Genomic DNA, 23,318 nt, shown 5'->3' with positions numbered 1-23,318 from the left:
CATTGTTGGCCTTTAAAGATCCCCAGTACACAAACTCACTCCAGTCGCTCCAAAAATGTAGATTCTCCATATAGGATGATGATATTAGAGCCCTGACCTGGAACTCATTCATTTTGTTGGAGGGAAAGGCCAACTGGATGAGAATGTTGTGATGTTCTAGGGAGAGAAATGGAAGTTAACTGTGTCACATTTTGTGTCCATAAGGTGACAATCTAACAGATAGCCTCGAGTTTGATAGCCTAGGTTGGGCACTGGGACTTTCCACTGTTATCACTCCACTATGGCCTCAATGGCTATGTGCATATACTTCCCTATAGTAGCTACTATATAATAGGCAAAAATGGGAGAGGATTTGTGAATTTCAGTAAAGCGACTCAGCTAAGGCTGGTATAGGTCACATGACAGTGACAACATAATTAATGTAGTATGTCTGGAATACATTCATATTATAGGCCTATAGAACAAACATTTTTAACGGTCGCAAAGTAATTACTCATTCAAAAGAAGTACATACTCCGAGTATGCAATTTAAGACGCATTAATCGCTGTGTCGCATTACAAGGGCTGCATATTCTAGAGGCCACGTTTGTCGGCCGCATGTTATGTTCATCAGTAATGCCTTTTTTCAGAAAAGTAACCATTAAGGCTAATTCACACTACGTTGACAGATGGCAACAGACACTTCGTTGGGTGTCGGAAGAGTGTGTTGCCCCTGTCAGAGTCTTTCGGAGCTTGTTTTAGCAGTCTGTCGGTGCAGTGTGACTGGGCCTTTAGCTTGGAGAAATGCAATTATGTTTTGTACCTAGTTTTTAAACTATAAAAACTATTATGATGTTATGTGACAAACCATGTTTTATAGACATTTATACTTAGAAATTATGTTGTAGACATTCACAGTACCAGATCATTTAAACTCTGTTATACACTCAAAATGACGTTTTTTTAGTTTAAGAATCTTATTTAAAATGTTCACGTTGCTAAGACCTATAATGATTTTTTAGTGAGTGTCACATTAAGTTTTAACCAAGTACCTTAAAGTACCTTGTGTTCCATAAATATGAATTGTATTTGATGTTCCTCCAGTTATGCGCATAAGCATCCCTCTTGAACATCAGCTTGAACATCAGAATTGACTATGAAAAATTAAATAAAAATAATCATTTAATCCAAATGTGTAAATAATCATCACAAACATTGTGATAATCTGTAGTATAGCTGTTTTTATTCAGTGATTTTAAAAGCATTACATTCTTTAAACATAATATTTGTGTACAAACATCTACTCATCTTAAATCTTAAAATAGCAAATTCACATTTATTGTAAATGTTAAACATGCCAAAAACAGGTTGTTCAGTACTACTGATGAGCAACATGCTACAAATGCAGAAATCCTGATGAAAACAAACAGCTAATATACATTTCAGCAACATACAGGAGCTAACAACATTGTTTAATTTTAAGATTTCAAATGCCTTTTTAAGACTTTTTCAAAGAGATAAACAAAAAACAGAATAATCGAAAAGTAAAATCTCAGAGCAACTTGTAGTTAAAATGAAACTATTTGACATGAAACTACAACTACATTGCCAATTGGCACCAGCATGAATCACAAATAACTATTAAGCGCTCTAAATAGTCATGGTTTGGAAGATGAAGGGCTTTTCCCACCAGTACACAAATCATACTCTAGAATTGACTTCTTTCTGCCAAATATATCTTATAAGACACATCTTACACTATGATACAAAGCTCATTGCTTCAACAGATATGTTAGTAGACTAATCTTTTACTATAGGCTTCCTACCAGTAACTACAGAAATCATGTCGAAAACAGCAGACATAACATGTCAAGGAAAATAATATCACACAAGTGAATAAAAAACTGAACAAGAGCAAACAATCTGGGGGGAAAAATAACATGAAAAGTGCTTACATGACTACTAAAATGGAGAAAACAAACGCCATCTTTATTAAAAAAGAATACAATTTAATTTAAACAAACACTACATTATCCTGCTTAAACAAAAGAACATAAGAAATTAAAACATTCAAACATTTATCATTCCTTGTTTTGATATATTACTTGACTCTGAGTCGATTTTTTAAAAACAAAATGTGCAAAATGCCAATAATGGATTTCATCATTATTTAACATGAACAATTCAGGGGTTAAAGTGAAAAAAAATCCTGAGCCTGAACTTTTTCTTGGGGGACTGCACAGAAGGACTTATTTTCAAATGGAACCATTTATTCTCAAGTATTATGGCTGTATCTTAATGGCATCTTTTTATAACTGGGCCAGTATCACTGGTATTAACATAGCTACTGATGTCTCGATGAAAATTATTTCCCCCCAAATTTTAAACATTTGTTAGGCTTCAAAAAAAATAACTTTTAATTAAAGTGAACTTAAAACAATCCTCACTTAAACCCATAATAAATGTCATATGTACCTTTCCTGTCTAACAGGTATGAAATATACAGAAATTGAATAGGGTTATAAAACAGTCCGCACTGCATAAATTATAAATTAAATTCGATTAATCCTTATTAAAGCTACAAGCGTTCTTTAGTCAAATTTTAGTTTTCTCTGTTCCCTTTGTTCTTAGGTTAACTTTACTGACAGAGAGAATTAGTGGCTGCTGTCACTTTAAGATCTGCCGCTGCTGACAGGATCTCACGCATCTCATTCTCTCACTACTCTTTAATTCCATTCTCCATCATAACGGACAAGTGTTTTTTTCCCGCTAGTGGCATAGTGAAGCTTTTTGTGGCAAACTATGCAAAAACAAGCTCCAGGCTCCGCAAGTTTACTGCACCAAGTGCCTAAAGCCTTCCCGTTTGTCCTCTTTCTTCAAGCCATGCCCAGCGCCACTTGTTTTTTACTTTCTTCTGCAAAGCAGATGTATTTTCTCCTCGTTTGATAAACTCCATTCTCCATATCGTGTGTACAAGCTAACTGCGAACTGGTTCACATCCTGCACAAAACCCGCCCTCCTCTCTAGCAATTGGCTAAGACAACCTAATATCATGCTCCCATTGGCTGTGACAGCCATAGATATCATATAGAGACTAGATGCCCTATTGGCCGCTGTGGCGCAAGAAATGCGGCAGCCATCTTAAACCGGTCATACTCCTATTTGCGTTGCATAGCAGCAGTAGATGCCAGAGCACTGTGCAGCATATTCCTGCTCAAATCGGCGGACCATCACTCGGGGATTACTTTTCACAAGTAAGATTTAACATTTAACATTACCGTTCTATTGGTTGTATTTTGTGAACAAAATATTCAATGTGTCCTGTACGTAGCTACGTGTATGACCTTTGCAGCAAAACAACCCGCGTGAAAATCAGTTCGGTATTCAGTGAGATATGATTAATTAAATGCGCCTGCCAAACAGATTACACTGAGCGGAGCGGGTGACCGGTTTAAGATGGCGGCCCCACGGCTCGTCCGCGTCAATAGGCAGTAGCGGTCGATAGGGCGTCTATCTATATGATGTCTATCGTGACAGCTGTGCGCGCTGCCTCTTGAATCAAGGTGGTAGGTTAAAGGGGACCGGTGTTTTATTCAAGTCAGATTAGGGCCTGTTCACATATCGCGTCTTTAGCGCGCTCAAGTTCGTTATTTCAAATGTAGGCGCGCGGTATGTGCGCTCATAATGGAAGCGACGCGCTCGTTTTTTCCAAGCGCGTCCGTGCCGAAAGTGCCTCCGACTGTAATTTTCAGCCTGATAAATAAATTTTGGCCGGACCTGCCCTAAAGCCGGAAATACGGCCGGAATACTTTAAGCCCTGACAATTTTTTTCAGCTGCAAATGTTCTACTTTTCATCAAGCAAAATTCTAATTTCATAACACGTATTTTTAAACTCTTAAACTGAATTGCCTCAGTCAGATGAAGACTGATACCTAGACTGGGTTATCCTCTGGAGATGGGTCCTGGGTTGGTAGGGCTTCAGCAGGTCCAGGTATGGTGGAGGCTGATGAATAGCTATGCATGCATTGGTAATCTGACGACAGGTCTGTTGGGTTTGAGAGGATGCTTTCAATGTCACTGCTGGACTGGGACACCATTTTGTACTCGCGCACAGGACAGGCACGCTCTGTGAAATTGGGTTTGAAGCCGTTCTCCAGATCTTTAGGCATGGACAGCCATTTCTGTGTGAAAAAAAAGATGATATATTCTCACATTCCCCTCTATGAATTAAAAAACAAATTCAAGGTACATGACTGAAAAACAAAAAACTGTTGCTTACCTCTATATTGCCATCATAATTGTCAAAAAGGGATGCAAGGTATTTGCTTACATTTTGTCCTGCATTTGGTACCACTGGTATTAAAATGACCCTTAATCTAAGGAACATTAAACATAAGAGTAAATAAAACACTTATGGACTTTTATTATTGAAAATTATTAAACTAAAATGTTTAAGAATTTAATTAACAAAAACATTTATTCAAACCTCTCATTATGGACCAGCAAGCAGGAGAGTATGATGAGTATTACAGTGGCTCCCACTGTACACAGCACCAGTGTCGTCACAGACACAGGAGCCAGACTCTCTGGGAAAAGAGTTGCCATTAAAGCCACTGCTGTACTTTCATTATTGTTTTCAACTTAGCATATTATAAATCTCTGCAAACATATGATATTTTTATGCTTTAGTAGTATAAAAATGCACTTAATGCACACAAAATCCACACTATTTCTAATGCTGCTTCGGAGTGCCTTTTGTGTCCCATCAATCATGATGTTCAGGAATTCATATGCCCTGAAATGTTAATTTAATAATATATTACATATAATTTGGAAGTAAAACAAAGTGCTGCACATTTTATTGTTGCTGAGATGGGTGTGTGTATTTTGTAAAACGTTTGCAACTGGTTTTTATCACTTAATTACAAGCCTTTGTAATCCGTTCTTACAATGTACTAAATTGTCATTTGTCACATAGAGACTACTGAACAGATATTTAGAACTTTATTTTAAAGCACTGAACATTAAAATGTGGAAATAAAGCTGTAAATAAAGTGTGTGCTCAACACTTATAGTTCAGTTCACTTGGTTCGTTTTGTCGAAAAAACCCCATGTAATCCTGGTCAGCTTAGCGTTCCCATTGGCATTTTTAACACCGAACTTAAAGACACCGAACCTGAAGGCATAGGGATATGTTCGACCTGATTGGTCGGCTTTTATGACATATATTTCTAGACAGAACTTACAGAATATCCAAAAAAATACTGTGTGAAAATTCAAGGAGTCATGTGAGGAAAGGTTATCTGGGGAGGTTAGAGACGGACTCATAATTATGAGCATTTTTTACAATATAAAAGTAAAAAGTAAAAAAGGACCATACGCAAAGTTAAGAGTAATTATTGGAGTGAGTTATGCAGCTCAATAGGTAGAATAACACCTGTGGGAGAAGAAGTATGGGGGATGATGATAAGTAAATGGGTGGCGTAAGAAGGAAATGGGACTCCCTGTACTGGTCAGTGACAGACAAAGAGAAGGCAGAGATGATGGCAAAAGCTTTTGTAGCAATACTCAATTCTGATAACCTAGAGGGGGATTGGAAGAAAGGAGGGGAAGGACATTGAAGGCATATCCTGGAGTCTTGGAAAAACGAGAGGAAGTGGACGATGCATTAAGTGTACCTTTTTCTAAGGCAGAGATGGAGAGAGTGATTACCAGTGCAGGGATGGCATCACCAGGAGGAGATAAAATGTGTTATGTTGTCTTTTATGGGTGAGATAGCATTAGGAAGACTGCTTAGGCTATACTATAGAGTTAGAATTTCAATTCAAACTGGATTCAGGAAGGGTAGAGAGACAATGGATCCAGTGCTATGCCTGGAAGATGAAATAAGGAAATCCAGGTTAATAGAGAAACAGTGGTGGCAATCTTCTAGATGTTGAGAAAGCGTATGAAATGATGTGGAAAGAGGGATTGTTGGTTAAATTGGATGTTTTGGGAGTAGGACGGTAGGGCCTTTAACTGGGTGAAAGATTTCCTGTATGGACGCTCTATCAGGTGAGAATTGGGAAAAAAAATATCTGGTAGTTTCTCGTAGAAAATGGGACTTCTCAGGGCAGTGTTATTAGTCCTTTGCTCTTCACCATCATGATAAATGATGTATTTTCGGATTTAGGGCCTGGGATTGGAAGATCTTTATTTATGGATGATGGGGCCTTGTTCTAAATGAAAGGGGGAGGAACATATACAGTAAGTAAAGTCAAGGAAGCAATAGCAATGAGATGGGGTTTTAGATTTTCAAAAGAAAAAACTCAAGTGATTTTCTTTAAAAGGAAAAAGGTGGTGGAAGAGAATAATTTAATTTATATGGGCATGTACTGGAGAAAGTATAGCCGGTTTTTGGGAATGTTTTTTGATGCTAGATTAACAGGGGAATATAGAGAAAATAGAGAACATGTGATAAGGTGTCTGGCTGGAGTGGACTGGGGGCGAGCAGCCAAGCACTGATTGAGATATATGTTGCACTGATTAAGTCTGTTATAGATTATCGTTGTATAGCATATAGATGCAGCAAGAACTACACTGGCCAAGTTGGAAGTTAAACAAACCCAAGCACTTATATGTATATGAGTACATGTAGTGGGACTTTTCGGACGTCACCGGCAGTGGCATTGCAGGTAGAGATGGGTGAGATACCTCTGCAGTTAAGGAGGGAACAGCTGGCACTGGCAGGCAACTATTGGGCAAACTTACATGGGCATGGTAGGTCTCACCCCTCAAGGGCAGTTATGCATGATGGGTGCATGAAAGGGTTAAAAGTCAGAGTTTTGGATGGGTGGGTGATGCTGTAGGAAAAGAGATGGGGCTTGGTACTCTCTCTGCCATAGTGTGGAAACCGTGAGAGAGACTGTCTTTAATGAATAAACCCGGAAATCTCATCCTCATGTATATTAATCATCATTAATCAAGTATTTTCTGACAAATACCTCACGTTCTGACACGTAAATCCATCAAAAAAACATCCAATCCGGTGAAGCATTACAGAAGATATGAAAATTACAAGATACATGTGCGCTGCAGTGCGTTGCGAGTGTGAGAGCGTGCGAAAGCAGAGAGAACTGTTTTGATTGGCTGTGATTGTGATAAACTGAGTAACTGATCTGCCGTGTCACGCCCACTGATTAATGTAAAGAACATTTATATAGACATAAATAGATCAATGAGAGACTAGAGATAAGATGTGATAAATTCGTCCTGCGTCGGTACCTGGGACGTTGCCAAAAGATTCCCAGTACACAGACTCACTCCAGTCGCTCCAAAACCTGGACTCTCCGCAGGATGATGAGATTCGAGCCCTGACCTGGAACTCATACCGTTTTTTGGAGGGAAAAGGTAAAATGAAGGTGCTCCTGCTGCCTGGGGAGGTTTTCTGGTGAGAGAGAAGTTGTTAACTGTGCCGCCTTTTGTGTCTGGTTATCAGACGACCATAAGGTGAAATACATAACAATAATAATTTATTTTATTCATTTTATTTGTTTATTTAATAGTTGCATAAAGGCAATATCAAATCACAATCTTGCTGTTTGTCTGAATATCAGCAAAATCAGAATTTATTTTTATACTAATTTTATATACTAATTTTATACCTTCCAGTCTTTGTTGTTTGTCCTGTGACGAACTTCACTCTCAATACAGCTATTCGTGACATTCCAGTACAGCCACAGTTCAGCATCTTTTCTCTCCACCACAGACAGGTTGAACGGAGGGTTAAGCTTCACTGATTAGCAACACAGTATAACGTATCAATCCATCAACAAGTTATTGCCATACAGTTGTTGTCAAGTCGTAAGAAATATGAATAACTTTTCATACCATATTCTTTCAGAGAATGGTTCTGCTGGGTCACCAAACTGCCGTTGTCACTGTACAGCCATGTTTTCAACAAATTAAACCTTTGTGTTTTTTTGTAGGGAAACATGCAGCCCACATTAACACTGTTAATCTTCTGATATGTAGAACAATCCAGAATTTCATGATGTGAAAACCTAAGAGAAATCAAAAGAAAATTGTTTGTCTTGATATTTTCATCCAAAATTACAGGTTTTTCTATTTTGTTCAACATACCCACCTGCTCTTGAAACTGTAATTGTACTTGAGCCCAAGCTCACTCCATGTGCAGTTCACATAGTCCAGATTTATGATAAGGCAGTTTATTTCTGGGTAAAGATGAGAGAAACAGTATAGTAAATGCACCTTGGGTATACTTTGTAGAACCTTAATTTATTTACAAACTGCTGAGGATAAAAAAAGAAAATTATAAAAAAGTACAGCTTGTAATGAATATTGTTTGTCATTAGATGATGCTCAGCTTCAGGGGGCTGATTTATAAAACTGTGCGTAGGATCCTTACTAAAAGTGTATGTGCGCCCGAAAGCCGAAAATATTCATGCCTTGGCCAAATACCCACACTTGCTGACACCAAGAGTGACCCATAATAATACATTCAGTTATTATTATTATTATTACTGTTACTATTATTACAACTTTAATTTCCGGATGTTGACGTCAGTCTGATGTTGGGTTCTGACGTCAACATCCGACGTCGGACAGGCGTTGGGATTTTGGTTGGAAATAAAAGTTGGGTTGACGTCAGAACCTAACGCCAGATTGACGTCAATATCTGACGTCGGACAGAGAATTTATTATCTAACGTTGGGTTCTGAGGTCAACCCAACTTTCATTTCCAACCAAAATTTAACGTCTGTCCGACGTCGGATGTTGACATCAGTCTGAAGTTGAATGTTGACGTCAACCCAACTTTCAGCACTGACACCTAGAGTGCCCCCCCACCAATAACCACTAAGAAAAAAATAAATAAAATGTATTTTGTATAAAAAAATTACATTTTAGTTATTATTATTATTTTACTATACTCAAAAGTATTTCATATTAAGAAATTATAAATTACTAAATGATAAACTCAAATGTTATAGACATCTTGCTGCAAGTAGCCTATGCAACATTAAACATTTTAGAACTAGTGAACCCAACTGTTACAGGCATAATCATAAACATCTGTTTCACTTCAAGATATACATTTAAACAAAGCATCCTGCAAAAGCACTAGCTCTGCGCCGTGTCAGTGGACATGGTAGTGTGATATGGGCGTTGAAATTAAACGCGTGGAGTAGTGTGAATCTGGCGGTATCCCACGTCCACAAAAAACAAAACTAAAAAACAACGTATAAATTAATAAAAATAATAAACTTTCAACAAAATATTCTGGGAATTTAGAACGTTCTGATGAAAGGGTATAGTATAGGCCTAGGCTAGAAATACGTTTGAGAATGAATCGCTTGTTTTAAAAGAGAAAATAAATATTTGCGTGGTGCCCACCTGGACGTGGCACTGGCACTTGCCCAGTTTCCCATATGGTTAATCAATGTTTAATTTTCTTTAAATTTAAATTTTCTTTAAATTTTCTATCTTAAAGTGACCAAAAAGTAATTTAACTCCAGCTCACCATCGGTGTCGCCAAACAACTGCTCCGTCTGCAAAACGTTCGTATCAGAGTTTGCATGCAGATGCGCACATTTTCAGTCAAGTTTGTTTTTATAAATCACAACTTATGTCAGAAGTGGCGTTTCAGGGCCTGTTTTGTGCGTACGCAACGGTTACAACTGAGGCCCCAGAGGACCAGACAGACACCTATACATACAGGAAATATGTAATTCTTTTTAGTCAAAAACACTATTTTATTCAATCTGATTAAAATTAAAAGTAAAATAATATATCTTGCATAAGAATTCTTAGAATATTTTTATTCAGTCATTTGTGTAAAAAACTAAACAGTAAAGGTTGTAAGCTCATGTTTTGTGCGTGTATAGGCTACACATCACGGCAGATCAGACAATTTGGAAAGCAATCGTATGAACATTTTGTCAACTTCTCAGCGACAAGTACTTGAAGAACTTCACCATTTCCTGAGTAGTAGCCTACTAAATGGTCATCTATTCTGATGAAATAGTCTCTGTGGCCAGACTTTTTAGGCCCTATATATAGCTATGTTAACATATTACCCAACTAGCATGGTGACATTGATACAATGTTGAGTTTTGATCCAAACCATCATTTTGGTTGAGATTGACATTTCAATGTTTAAAGTGCGTTGGATCAGCATTGGAATTTTGATGAAAGCCAACAGCACACATGGGTGGAGAGGAGACAGTGACATTGAACTAACAGTGATTTGTAGTTGATGAGCAAGATCATTCAGGCATGTATCTCTGCAGAACACTAGTGGGTGTTTCTCAATTAGTGGGGCGTTTTCAACTTTCAACCGCTTTACCCGATTTGCTCTAATCCAATGGGGGCTGGGTTTAACCTTCATGATTTTAGCAAGTCTGTTGAAAAATGGTTGAAAAAAATTTATTGTCGTTTGAAATTGGCCACTGATTGGTAAACGCCCATTTTGGTTTTGCATGTGCACTTCTCAATGCTTCCTCATTGGAGAGAAAACATAGATGCATCCTATACAGACCTCTTGTTTGTTGAAGCACCTGACATACTTACATAACTTCTCTAGCACAGTTTCAAACAATGGTGCATCTACCTATTTCTCTGTTCCTTTGTTTTGCGTGCTTATTTGCGTTTGATTTGTGTTGTTACTCACTGTAATTAGATGCATTAAAAAGTTATTAAACTGTTTGAATAAAGCATCTATTTTTTTACATTCTTAAAAGATGCATCTTGCTTTAGTAAAGTTTATTAGGAATTTCCTAAATAAAGTTCTAACATCATTTAACAGATTTCTTGAAGTGCAGGAGACCTGAACATGAGCAAGAATGTTACACTGCAAACATAGCCCATGTCTTCATCCGTCAGTGCTGCCATGCAGAGCACATTGCTCCTTTAGTAGGAGTGAAGGTAGATGAAGATGGACAATAAAAAAAAAGAGAAGCACCCTCCTGATAATGCTGACATTGATTATACACTGAGTTGTTGTCGACAGCATAATCACCTGATGATATCCTGAGCCTTATCACTGCTTAGTCAGGTAACCATCCATATTCCTGAATCTGTATTAAATTTGAGAAATGTAACTGATTTCTATTCAGTTTAGCTTGTTTCCACAGAAACACAAGAACAAAAAACATCTTGTGTTTATTAAGAGAGTGACTGACATGGCTATTTTGTGATATTTAAAGAAATTAAGGTCTACATAAGGTGAATCTGCAGCTTTAAATGGATAGTTCAGCCTGAAATGAAAATTGTCATTTATTTACCCTCAAGTTGTTCCAAACCAGTATGAATGTCTTTCTTCTGCTGCACACAAAAGAAGATAGAGTGAAGGATGTTGGTAACCAGACGTGATGGCAGCCATTGACAATGGTATTTTTGTTCTACTATGGAAATTAATGGCCACCGTCAACTTTCTGGTTACCAACATTCTTTAAAATATCTTATTTTGTGTTCAGCAGAAGAAAGAAACTCATACAGGCCTGGAGCATCAGTGATGTAGAATCAATCATCGTGTAATGTTAATTCAATAGCATTACCATTGATTTTTTGTTCAACATAGTTTCAACATTAACTGAGGGTGCAAAAGTGATGTTGATAAAATATCACATTGTAATGTTGAATCAATACTATTACCGTTGATTTTTGGTTGAAATCTAAACATTGCTTCACCATTAACTGAGGGTGCTAGAATGATACTAAAGCAACATCACTTTAAAATGCAAATAGCATTGACGCATCAACACTGAGTCAACATTGTATCAATGTCACCATGCTATCTGGGTATATTTTTACATCAAATGTTGTACAACCACATTACTTCTGTAGTTTTGCGTATAAAACCACAATATGGGGCGGAAATTAATAAAAAGACGACGTAAAACCTTGTGTTTTTTTATACTTTGTGTTATATGTTTTGTAACGGCAACATAATGTCAATTCTTATCAATAAAGAAAAAGCAACATTTTATTTTCAAAATAGCAGTTATACCATACTCACTTGGTTCAGATGATGCTGAAAATGCAAATGAAGGAATATTCCCAAGGAAAAGACTGACTAATAATATCATCTTGGACAGGTTTACTTAACTCACTTGTTTTGTGTCTGTTTTCTTCCCTGTTCTGCTCTCAAAGTATCTGCTCTTTTTGTGGGGTGACGTATTATTTCCTGTTCACAGAAACCACTTTTTTTACTCACTGCCTGTTATGAAAATAACTGAATGCTAAATTTACATACAGAAGAAAATAGGAATTAAATTTGAACTTATTTTATTTTTATTACAGTTCACATTTACATAAAAACACTGTTATCAAAAACCTAAAATCAGCAATACTATTATGTATAAGGAATAAATATATATTCTGACCTTTAGTTACATGTAGACATTATAGCAATCAAGTACAACAAAATAAATGTTTCACATCACAATTCATATTGTAAACAAACTTTGCACTTCTGTGCTATCATACAATTGGCTACCATATCTTTATTTCAGTGGGGAAATTTACTGTATTGAAGAAGATAAACCATTAAACAAACTGATAATCAATTATATATTATTTTTTTGCATCATATGTAAGAGATGCTATGATACATTTTGATTGTTTTTGTGTACATATATTTTTATATTTATATGGTACATCAATATCAAGTAACTTGCATACAAGATTAGTTCTATGAGCCAAAAAAGGGGGATTTATAAATGTCATCATGACAACCTTCCCACTCAAATATTACTATATAACCAGCACCCAATTCAGAGGATGCGTTTACAAAAAAATGTCCACCATTTACAGAATTTTTAAAACATTGAAAGAAGATTCAGAGTGCTTTCTGTCATTTTGCTCTACTGCATTCCCCTACATGGAATTAGACTCAAAGTTGTTGTTAAATCAATCTTGAGTCAACAAGTTTGTATTGAAGTACTACCATGTTACAGTTCACTGATGGATAAAAATAGAACATGACAGAAAATATACAATATTTATATAATTTACCATTGACATAAACAAAATGACATGTGCCCGAGCCCGACAGGACTATCAACTCTCAGCTGGGCCGTTTCAGATAGCACTTTTCTCTATCAACCACCAAAAAATCTGTAAATGGTGGAAATTGTTTTGCAAGCGCAACCTCTGAATTGGGTGCTTACATTTAAATCTCCTTTTTTGGCACATAGAACTAATCTTGTATATCACAATATCAAATGAGCCATGCACTAGAGCTTTAAATGACAAAAGAGAGCTCTAAGGGCAGTGTTGTGTTACTGAAGGAGAAGCTGGACGCTTCCTGTGCCATCTGCAGCAGGGACTGTAAAATATCTGAATACTCTTCACCATCATAGTGCTCCTGCTCCGAGTCTGCATTTTCTTGCAGGCTTCCCTGCTGTATAACTGCACAAAAACAATATATTTAACAGGAAAACGTGAAAAAAATAGTTTAAGTTCTGAGTTCATGTGGTTTTGTGCAGGGAATTGATGTATGGGTCTAGGACGGTGTGTGAGAGGAAAGCGTGGGAGTATATGTGTACCTGTGTCGGTGTGAGGTGGCGTGTCAGCTTCACTCTGGCCTCTCTGTTTGGTCTTGGTTTCTGTGATAGAGTCTTTAACAGCAGAGACATGCCAGCCAGGACTAAGGATCTAACATGAACAAGAAACCAAACTCATCAAATATGTTAACTACGTATAACTCAAGCACTGTGCTCTTGTAATAACCTCTGTGTTGTGTGATGTTGCAAGCCAGACCTTGCTGAAATTGTCCAGGTCTGGTGAAGGTGGAGAGCAGGAGCGGATCGCTGCTAAACTGGAGTCAATAAGCGCAAGTGGATCAGACACATCAATTCTGCTCTCAAGAGAAAAGGGGGAGTGAAATATTAGAGATGAACATTTAATCAAATTAAAGTCAACATGATGTGGCTTGGTGCCACAAAGGCTGCGATTTATTTAAAATAAATATATTCGCTGCATTTCGCCAGAAGCGTTAATTGTAATTGTACTGACTGTTGTCAGCAAAAGACAAGATTTAACCCTGCAGTTTCCTGTCAAATTAAAAGCTCAGTGGTTTAACGTTTGAAAATAGATTAAGACACAAATATTAGTATAATAATTTTACAGTTCTACTTATTTTTTATACTATTTTTCTTAAATACTATTTTTAGAGTGAAATAATCTAGTATTATTAGTAATATTTCTTATTTTGTTTCATATATTTCTTTTATTGTCATCTTTTTGGCAACAAACATGGAAAAATCACATTCACAATTTTTATCATAAAAATCACAAATAGATTTCCCCCCCAATTGTGCAGCCCTATGAAATATTGTACAGAGTTATTGAGAGAACAGGGATGAGTAACAAATGATCAAATAAATGACACTCATGAACCTTTCCGAGGGTATTTCCTCAAATTCCTGGACAGTTGGGTCATCCAGCAAAGACAACGCAGGTTCCATGGAGGGCAGATTCGGGGAGGCGGGGGATAAGAATGGTTGGAGAGTTACAGGAAGGCTTTCTGTCTCGGCCTCTCTGTAAAACAGAAAAAGCAAACGAAACCGGAAAAGAAACTGAATCTCTGAAAAATACTTTCATTTCCTTTTTTACACATTAAAGAAAAATTGTTTAAAACCTCAAAAGATTATAATTATACAAAACATGACTCCTGTGTAGAGGATGAAGACTACAGGTGGACTGCTGCTGTCTTACTTGATAGGCTCAGGTGTTTGATCCAGCAGGTTGGTGATGTCAGAGATGATTGTACCATTTGAGTACACATCAGCAAGTGACACATCCAGCTGCCCAGAAACCCAAAGTGGTGTCACTTCCTTTCAATGTGACAGAAATCAAGCTACTTTTATAACTAAACAGCACTGTGTTTGATGAAGTGACTTCATAATTCATGTGTTAAACATGGAATAATTTACCACAAGTAAGTCAAACTAAGATTTTAGGTACCTCTTGCAACGAAGGAATTTCTTGGAGGGAGGAAGTGCTTTGGGTCGGGTTAACACTGAAGGAACGGGCGTATTTCGGTGCCGACTGAAATTCGACAGAATTGTCGATCATAGGACTGTTTCAAAGGAAATGTGATGTAAGAAGTGAGAACTAAAAGAGAAGACAACAACATTTCTCACTGACTAAGAATATTTTGTGTGCTTTAAGTAAAACTTACAGTCTCCTTTTGCAACCTTTGGTACCATTTGTTTGGACGCTGTTGATGATGAACTTTATAATCTGAAAAGAAGTGAAATAGAATCAGTTTATATATATACACACACACACACACATATATACAGGTGCTGGTCATATAATTAGAATATCATCAAAAAGTTGATTTATTTCAGTAATTCCATACAAAAAGTGAAATTTGGATATTATATTCATTCATTACACACAGACTGATATATTTCAAGTGCTCATTCCTTTTAATTTTGATGATTATAACTGACAACTAATGAAAACCCCAAAATCAGTACCTCATAAAATTAGAATATTGTGAAAAGGTTCAATATTGAAGACACCTGGTGCCACACTCTAATCAGCTAATTAACTCAAAACACCTGCAAAGGCCTTTAAATGGTCTCTCAGTCTAGTTCTGTAGGCTACACAATCAGGGAGAAGACTGCTGACTTGACAGCTGTCCAAAAGACGACCATTGACATCTTGCACAAGGAGGGCAAGACACAAAAGGTCATTGCTAAAAAGGCTGGCTGTTCACAGAGCTCTTTGTCCAAGCACATTAATAGAGAGGCGAAGGGAAGGAAAAGATGTGGTAGAAAAAAATGTACAAGCAATAGGGATAACCGCACCCTGGAGAGGATTGTGAAATAAAACCTATTCAAAAAAATGGGGGAGATTCACAAAGAGTGGACTGCAGCTGGAGTCAGTGCTTCAAGAACCACCACACACAGACGTATGCAAGACATGGTTTCAGCTGTCGCATTCCTTGTGTCAAGCCACTCTTGAACAAGACACAGTGTCAGAAGCGTCTCGCCTGGGCTAAAGACAAAAAGCACTGGACTGCTGCTGAGTGGTCCAAAGTTATGTTCTCTGATGAAAGTAAATTTTGCATTTCCTTTGGAAATCAAGGTCCCAGAGTCTGGAGGAAGAGAAGCGAGGCACAGAATCCACATAGCTTGAAGTCCAGTGTAAAGTTTCCACAGTCAGTGATGGTTTGGGGTGCCATGTCATCTGCTGGTGTTGGTCCACTGTTTTTTCTGAGGTCCAAGGTCAACGCAGCCGTCTACCAGGAAGTTTGAGACCACTTCATGCTTCCTGCTGCTGACCAACTTTATGGAAATGCAGATTTCATTTTCCAACAGGACTTGGGACCTGCACAGAGTGCCAAAGCTACTAGTACCTGGTTTAAGGACCATGGTATCCCTGTTCTTAATTGGCCAGCAAACTCGCCTGACCTTAACCCTATAGAAAATCTATGGGGTATTGTGAAGAGGAAGATGCGATATATGCCAGACCTAACAATGCAGAAGAGCTGAAGGCCACTATCAGAGCAACCTGGTCTTTCATAACACCTGAGCAGTGCCACAGACTGATCGACTCCATGCCAAGCCGCATTGCTGCAGTAATTCAGGCAAAAGGAGCCCCAACTAAGTATTGAGTGCTGTACATGCTCATACTTTTCATGTTCATACTTTTCAGTTGGCCAACATTTCTAAAAATCCTTTTTTTGTATTGGTCTTAAGTAATATTCTAATTTTCTGACATACTGAATTTGGGATATTCATTAGTTGTCAGTTTTAATCATCACAATTAAATTAAATAAACATTTGAAATACATCAGTCTGTGTGTAATGAAAAAATATAATATCCAAGTTTCACTTTTTGAATGGAATTACTGAAATAAATCAACTTTTTGATGATAATCTAATTATATGACCAGCACGTCCGGGAAAAAATGAAATGTCCGACAAAATTAAATCTCTCCGGTCAAATTGTCCGATTAAAATTGCCTAATAATCCCGTCCCCTAACACAATCTGAACTTGAGAATAAGCCTAAAATGTATCAAGCAAAAATTCACCGACCTTCGGCAATGTTATAAATATAAAGGAACAGGCTCTACTGTTGGAAAGTTATGAAACAACATCGCATGCTGCATTTCAAATAAAGCGCACACCTAAAACGGCTGTATATAGACCTAAACAACGAACGATTGAGTGAGACGTTTCAAACATGGCCAGGCCCAGGCAAACTAGCCTTAAAAGCTTTTTTCAGAGGCCAGACGATGGTGAATCAGGAACATCTCATTGTAGCCTATAGATCAGTGGTTCTAATCCGCGCACTCGTATAGTTTTTTTTTTCTCTCATCAAAACTGAATAGCCTATATGTTCATCAGTGCATGGTTACAGTCTATATCAAGCAGGGACACCTTTGTGTGCATTTTATTTTGTAAAGTACAATTTCGGCAATGAGGACATTTCTGAGCCAAATGAAGATAAAGATGTGTTCTGGTGATTGGCGTATTTATTGAACCAATCAGATCAGAGTAAAACGAGAGTCAGTGAGAAGCTCATCTGATTGGCTACATGAAGGTGGACCCGGCCTCCTCTTCGCGCTTGCAAAACTCAGTTAGTGAGAGAATCGTGCCAAAAGTGGAAGCGAAGGAAAATGAAAGACGCAACTGTACAAATCGGGTTATTTCGGAAACTTTTTGCCTCATGCACACAAAGAGTCATGTAGACATTTGCAACAGTTTATTTTTTTACACAAAGTTTGATTTTACGCAATTAATCTGTTTTGCATTTCCTGCCTCTGTCGTTTTCGCTTGTAAATTGCTGTTCACAGGCTTGCAGTGCTTTTGACCGCATTTGTGCGCAAAAACCGTGCCAAAAGTATAAGCGCGGTAAAATTAAAGTCTGAAGAATACAGATCCTATTTATTTTGCATTAGCATGAAGCTGCAGCTTCAAAATACATGAATTACACTTACGAATAACAGTTAAATGCTGCAAATATTTTTTTCTTACACTTGAATTGCGATTTACACCTTTACAAATCTTCTCTTGCACATGCAAATTTAATTTACGCTTGCAATCTTATGTACACTTTCACAAATCTTACCCTGCGCATGCAATTCTTTATGTCATCATTTTACCTTCATAGGGCTGCCAACTCTCACGCATTCAGCGTGAGACTCACGCAATTGCCACCACACCCCCGCTTTCTCACGCTGAAGTGTCAACCCGGTCGGTCAAATGCCTGAAAGATGAGTTTATCTATATATCTACCTGTTGAGCTACTCGTGATCGACTAGTTATACCGCAAATGAGTTAAAATATCCCGTAATCTAGAGCGAGCGTGCATGCGAGACAGACGCTCCAAACCGCACGCGCGCACGGCAGAGAGGTAAGAGAGCGAGAGATCATCAAAATGTCCGTAAAACGAAACCTCTTCTGGTCACTTTGACCGGCACCATTTTTTTCTAGCGGAAACTCTGATATATACATATACATATATATATAGTATACTATATATATAATTTGTCTTTTTCATTTACCTTGCGTATGATTTTGTGCTGCTGCTGATAGTTCTGTCTTAACGAGTCCAGTTCTCTCCACAAACTCTCGTTATCCCTTCAGAAACGGATAAATGGTTAAAAGAAAATGGCTCTTTTTAGTCATGGTAGATGATCAAGTATAGCAAGCATGCATTAAATTGACCAAATGTGACGGTAAAGACATTTTTAATGTTACAAAAGATTTTTATCACTGTAAAAAAAATGTAAGCGCATACAACAAAAAAATCTTGGTATACTAATTTCCCCTAGCTTTTTCTTGTTGGCTCAACTTTTGTAAATAACAGTTATATGAACTGAAAATAAGTTGTCTGTGACACATACACAAAAAAAAAAAAAAACGTTTAGTTGAGTCAACCTTACATTATTTGTTTTCTGGAGTGGTGCAACTATTCTTTGACAAATCTTTTGTAGTTGAGCCAATTCAACATTTTTTGTCTATCTGAAACAGAAGTTCTTAAGAATTAACAGGTTCAGATGGTGGTGAGCGTTTCCTTTGGTTGGACAGTTTGACTCTTGGCTTTTTGTGTGAGTTTGTGGTCTTTGTAACAGTTTTTAGAAAAGCACCTAATTTGTTGCTAAGAAAGAAAGAAAGAAAGAAACCAAGATGATCAGGTTTTCAGACTCATAAACTAGAATAAATCCCTAATCTTATTTCTGACAAAAAAGTGATTATTTTCTCTATTATAATTTAACCAGCAAAACTTTCTAGCAGCAGAACAGACATTCTGAATTCTGATTTTAAAATACATTATGGGGAAAAAAGTCTTTTGACACACAGACATCAAGAATCAGCACATGATTCTCAACAATGGTGACATGAGTCATGCTGAAATGCATGCTGGGAGCCACCATAGTATTAAAATCATAGCTCCCAGCATGCATTGTGGCATGAAACATGTCACCATTATTGAGATTCATATGCTGATTCTTGAAGTCTGTGTGTGTGTCTACAAAAAAATCCCGCAATGTATTTAAAAATCAAAATTCAGAATGTCTGATCAGTTGCATAAAAGTAGTGTTGGTAAATCTCATATATTATTCACAAATAATATCTTTTGATCAGGAATAAGAGTAGTGAACTATTCCCTTTATGATGCAGTTATCTAGATAATTTTTATGGCTTTCTTTGCAACAAATTATGTGTTTTGCTAAACACTGTTACAAAGAGCACAAACTCACATAAAATGTCAAGTGTCAAACTGACAAACTGACCAAATCAAGGAAACGCTCATCACCAAAAATGCTGACCAAACATTTTCAATAAAAAAAGCTACATCTGAACCTTTTTATTCTTAATAAGAACTTCTGATTCCAATAGACAAAAAATGTTGAATTGGCTAAACTACAAAAGATTTGTTACAGAATAGTTGCATCTCTCCAGAAAACAAATAATGTTAAGTTGACTCAACTGAACTTTTTTTGTGTGTGTCACTTATTTTCAGTTCGTATAAATGTTATTTACAAAAGTTGAGTCAACAAGAAAAAGCTAGGGGAAATTAGTACTAAGATTTTTTTTGTTGTACGAGATTTTTACAGTGTACAAATAAATGCTGTTCTTTTGAACTTTCTATTCATCCAAAAATCCTGAAAAATGTGAAGTGAACTGGTGAAAGTGAAAGCTATTTTCAACTTTGATAATAAGATGAAATGTTTCTTGAGGAGCAAAGCAGCATTTTAGAATAATAATTTCTACTTTGCCCTTATTGGGATAAATTACATTTTAAAATATATTAAAATAGAAACAGTTATTTTCAAATTATAATAATATTTCATAATATTCTTGTTTTTAGTGTATTTTTGATCAAATAATGCTGCCTTGTTGAGCATAAACAAACTTCAAAAACATTTAAAAATATATTTTCAGTGTGGTATTTGTGTAAAATATAAGATATTTTAAAAGCACTAACTGACTTTTCAGTTCCACTGACGTCCACTCTTAAGTGTACAAACGAGGCTGTTTACTGTAAACAGCCTCGTTTAATGTAAGTTTACTGTAGGTTTACACTGATGAATAGTGTACTTGTCTTGGAGGAAGGCTCACCTGCACAAAGCCATGAGTTTGAGGTCTGAGGAGTCTTGCCAGCCTTTGACATGACTAACCTGAACGAGTACCTGCCCTCCCTCTTCAACTCCACGGCTAACTGACACCTAGTCATGAAATCACATGTACAACACAAATGTATCTTACTTAGCATGAGAGAATGTGAGGGATAGCAACTGCTTTGCAGATATCACTACAGTTTGAGTGCTGCACAAGTATATGATAAGGTTTATCAGCTTCACCTTCCTGCGGATGAGGCCCAACAGATGGGGTTGAGCTCTCTGGAAGCCCTCGTGCTGAAACTCGACACAATTCACCTGCCCGTCAGCTTTTGGCAAGCCAACGCCTACATGTACCACTTTGTGGAAGCCATCTGTATGTGGAGGTCAGACACATACAGTATCATGCTATATTTATAAATATATTATCATTGTATATGTTATTATCATCATTAGCTGAACACCTACACATGTTAAGTTGACGCACAAAGCTGGTCATGTTGCTATGTTTGAAGTAAAGGGGCAGGACTTCCCTGCAAAACCGTTGCTCATCCTGGACAAGAAAACTGCAGCCATCCTAGCAGACAGGAAACAGGCGGATGTGGTTTGTGTTACATCACAACCTTTTTTTGTTTCTTCTCATTTCATGCACAACCTGGCACATTGCACATACTTGTAGTTAATCTTTATTGTTGTATATTTTATTTTGTCAATTTATATTTCATTTCATATTTATATATATTCCTACATTTATTTAGGTCAACTGTATGTTTGTCTACATGTAGCACCTTACGACCAAAGCAAATTCCTCGTATGTGTAAAACACTACTTGCCAATAAAGCACCTTCTGATTCTGATTCTGATCACGTTATATAAGTCAAACTATTTCTAAAGAAGAGACTATTCTGGTCTGGCAGGAAACACTATTTTGTGCTTGAAGGGCCCTTACACTTATCAACATAACGCAGGCTTCTATAATCAATTTGCTTTTTGAATTCCATTACAGTTTACTTCTTTTAACCTGAAATGTTTTGCACAGCTCATGTGTTCTTTAACATATAAAAACTCACAATCTAATAAGGCAGGCACTAGTATGTGCAATCATATGTGCAAGCACTAGTATTTGTTACAAATGCCTGCTTGAAGAAAAAAGAATTCAGATTAGTTATATATTAGTAAAACAATACTTTAATCTAATCTGTAATATTGATATATAATACACTTAATAAATAAATCATTTTAATATATAATAACTGATATAGTACATATTAATTATTGATTTATTCCACATACTATACTTAATATAATTGTTATGTTGGTGGTTATGTTAATTAAAATTCATATTTACATACATAACATATACAACTGAATAATACAAAAAGTTAATATCCATAAAATCATTCAATTGCAATGATAAAAAATCACACTTTAAACTTTCAATTCACTACTTTGCATTATTCAAAATCCACAACAAAAATATTAAATAATTTAAATGGCGTTTAAGCGTCTTTAATATTATAAAGGTATGCTTTATTTTAAAATTTGAGTCTCAGGCTGCTGTTTTTTTGTTTTGTTTTGTTTGATGTTTGTGATAAACGTTCTATTTTCGGGGCGCAAACACGACGTTCCAAAATCCGTCACATGATGCATCGGTTCAGGTTCAGAACGTTCAGTGCGCGCTGATCCAATCCAAACTCATACTTGCAAGCAACTTTAGGTCGCAAGTTCTAATAATATAATGCGCAGCGATTGGACGGACAGTGGACCAATAGCGAGCTACCTCCACTGACTTCAGCACAGTACACGTGGATCTGTTTTGTAAGCTAGGTTAGACAGCGTATTACTAATATGGCACCTGATTACGCCAGAATAAACGTCTACTGGGAATGTTAAATGAATAATAAGAAATTCTGAAGAGTTTATTATTATTGTGAAGTTTATATTCTGAAGAGTTAATATTATTAGTACTGTTTGTTCTTTGTATTACGATATATACAAGACATACTGTAAATAAAGAACCACTATATAACAATTATCTAATATAAACAGCAGTTAAATTAAATAATATGTATTCTGCATAAATTACTCACTTGGCTCCAGCAGATCAGTTCGTTCGTTGACTCAGCTTCTACAAGTGCCCAAAGTTTGCTGACAAAAGCTGGCACACTATTACAGTGTTTCATCTCTCCTGTTAAAATCATAAACTTTCTGTCTTCTGTGAAGATAAATGTCACACTGCTTTAGATTCACCGAGTGTGAGGAGGTAAATAGAGTCCCAGGCTGACCAACACGTGCATATTCCTGCTGCGTCACACCCCCTTGCACTCTATCCACCAATCATCCACCAATCATCAACACGTATACATAAGTCTTGTACGTGTTTTACCTGCCTGTCTTACATAATCACACAGTTAAAATATATGAACTTTTGCTATATGAAAATATTCTCTGATAAAGAGCTCAAACAAAGTCCCTTAAGGCTCAAATATCTGAATTTGTCTGATTATAATAAACAACAGCTAAATCATTTACGCATCCAAATTAATTAGACAAATTAACGTTGTTGTGGTTTAGCAGCATGGTTGTATTATGTGCAATATAATGCATTATACATGTAATTTATATAATCATAAATAAATTATCAAATGTAAATTATTATTAAAAAATATAAATTATAATAAATCATAAACCCTTAGTAACCAGTGAGTAACTTGATCTAGTAACTTCTACCTCTTTTATGGAATATTTA

The 23,318-nt window shown here is 36.6% G+C and overlaps 2 protein-coding genes across 5 annotated transcripts; both read right to left on the bottom strand.

Moving 5' to 3' along the window:
* Positions 1 to 1,200: 1,200 nt before the first annotated feature.
* LOC143749784 (cytokine receptor common subunit gamma-like) lies at positions 1,201 to 12,146 on the bottom strand. The gene is made up of 8 exons (XM_077242307.1): positions 11,997 to 12,146; positions 8,106 to 8,193; positions 7,850 to 8,022; positions 7,624 to 7,754; positions 7,244 to 7,406; positions 4,467 to 4,566; positions 4,260 to 4,356; positions 1,201 to 4,161 (listed from the first exon to the last, which is right to left on the bottom strand). The coding sequence occupies exons 1-8, from the start codon at positions 12,064 to 12,066 to the stop codon at positions 3,913 to 3,915; spliced, it is 1,071 nt and encodes a 356-aa protein (XP_077098422.1). The 5' UTR covers positions 12,067 to 12,146; the 3' UTR covers positions 1,201 to 3,912.
* Positions 12,147 to 12,248: 102 nt separating this feature from the next.
* Positions 12,249 to 22,957, bottom strand: LOC143749782 (heat shock factor protein). 4 transcript variants are annotated; one of them, XM_077242303.1, is made up of 12 exons: positions 22,660 to 22,957; positions 21,038 to 21,146; positions 20,813 to 20,943; positions 20,571 to 20,677; positions 18,509 to 18,584; positions 15,165 to 15,226; positions 14,948 to 15,062; positions 14,699 to 14,817; positions 14,381 to 14,521; positions 13,712 to 13,838; positions 13,528 to 13,636; positions 12,249 to 13,390 (listed from the first exon to the last, which is right to left on the bottom strand). In XM_077242303.1, the coding sequence occupies exons 1-12, from the start codon at positions 22,768 to 22,770 to the stop codon at positions 13,224 to 13,226; spliced, it is 1,374 nt and encodes a 457-aa protein (XP_077098418.1). In that variant the 5' UTR covers positions 22,771 to 22,957; the 3' UTR covers positions 12,249 to 13,223. The 4 variants fall into 4 exon arrangements, with proteins under 4 accessions (XP_077098418.1, XP_077098419.1, XP_077098420.1 ...); XM_077242304.1 differs by having other exon boundaries at positions 13,742 to 13,838; XM_077242305.1 differs by having other exon boundaries at positions 14,699 to 14,787.
* Between the last annotated feature and the right edge of the window lie 361 nt (positions 22,958 to 23,318).

This window comes from Siphateles boraxobius, unplaced genomic scaffold (genome assembly GCF_051911475.1).
Source record: "Siphateles boraxobius isolate OS27281-9 unplaced genomic scaffold, OSU_SipBor_1 25, whole genome shotgun sequence".
Classification (NCBI taxonomy): Eukaryota; Metazoa; Chordata; class Actinopteri; order Cypriniformes; family Leuciscidae; genus Siphateles; species Siphateles boraxobius.
This window is presented reverse-complemented; position numbering and strand designations above follow the sequence as displayed.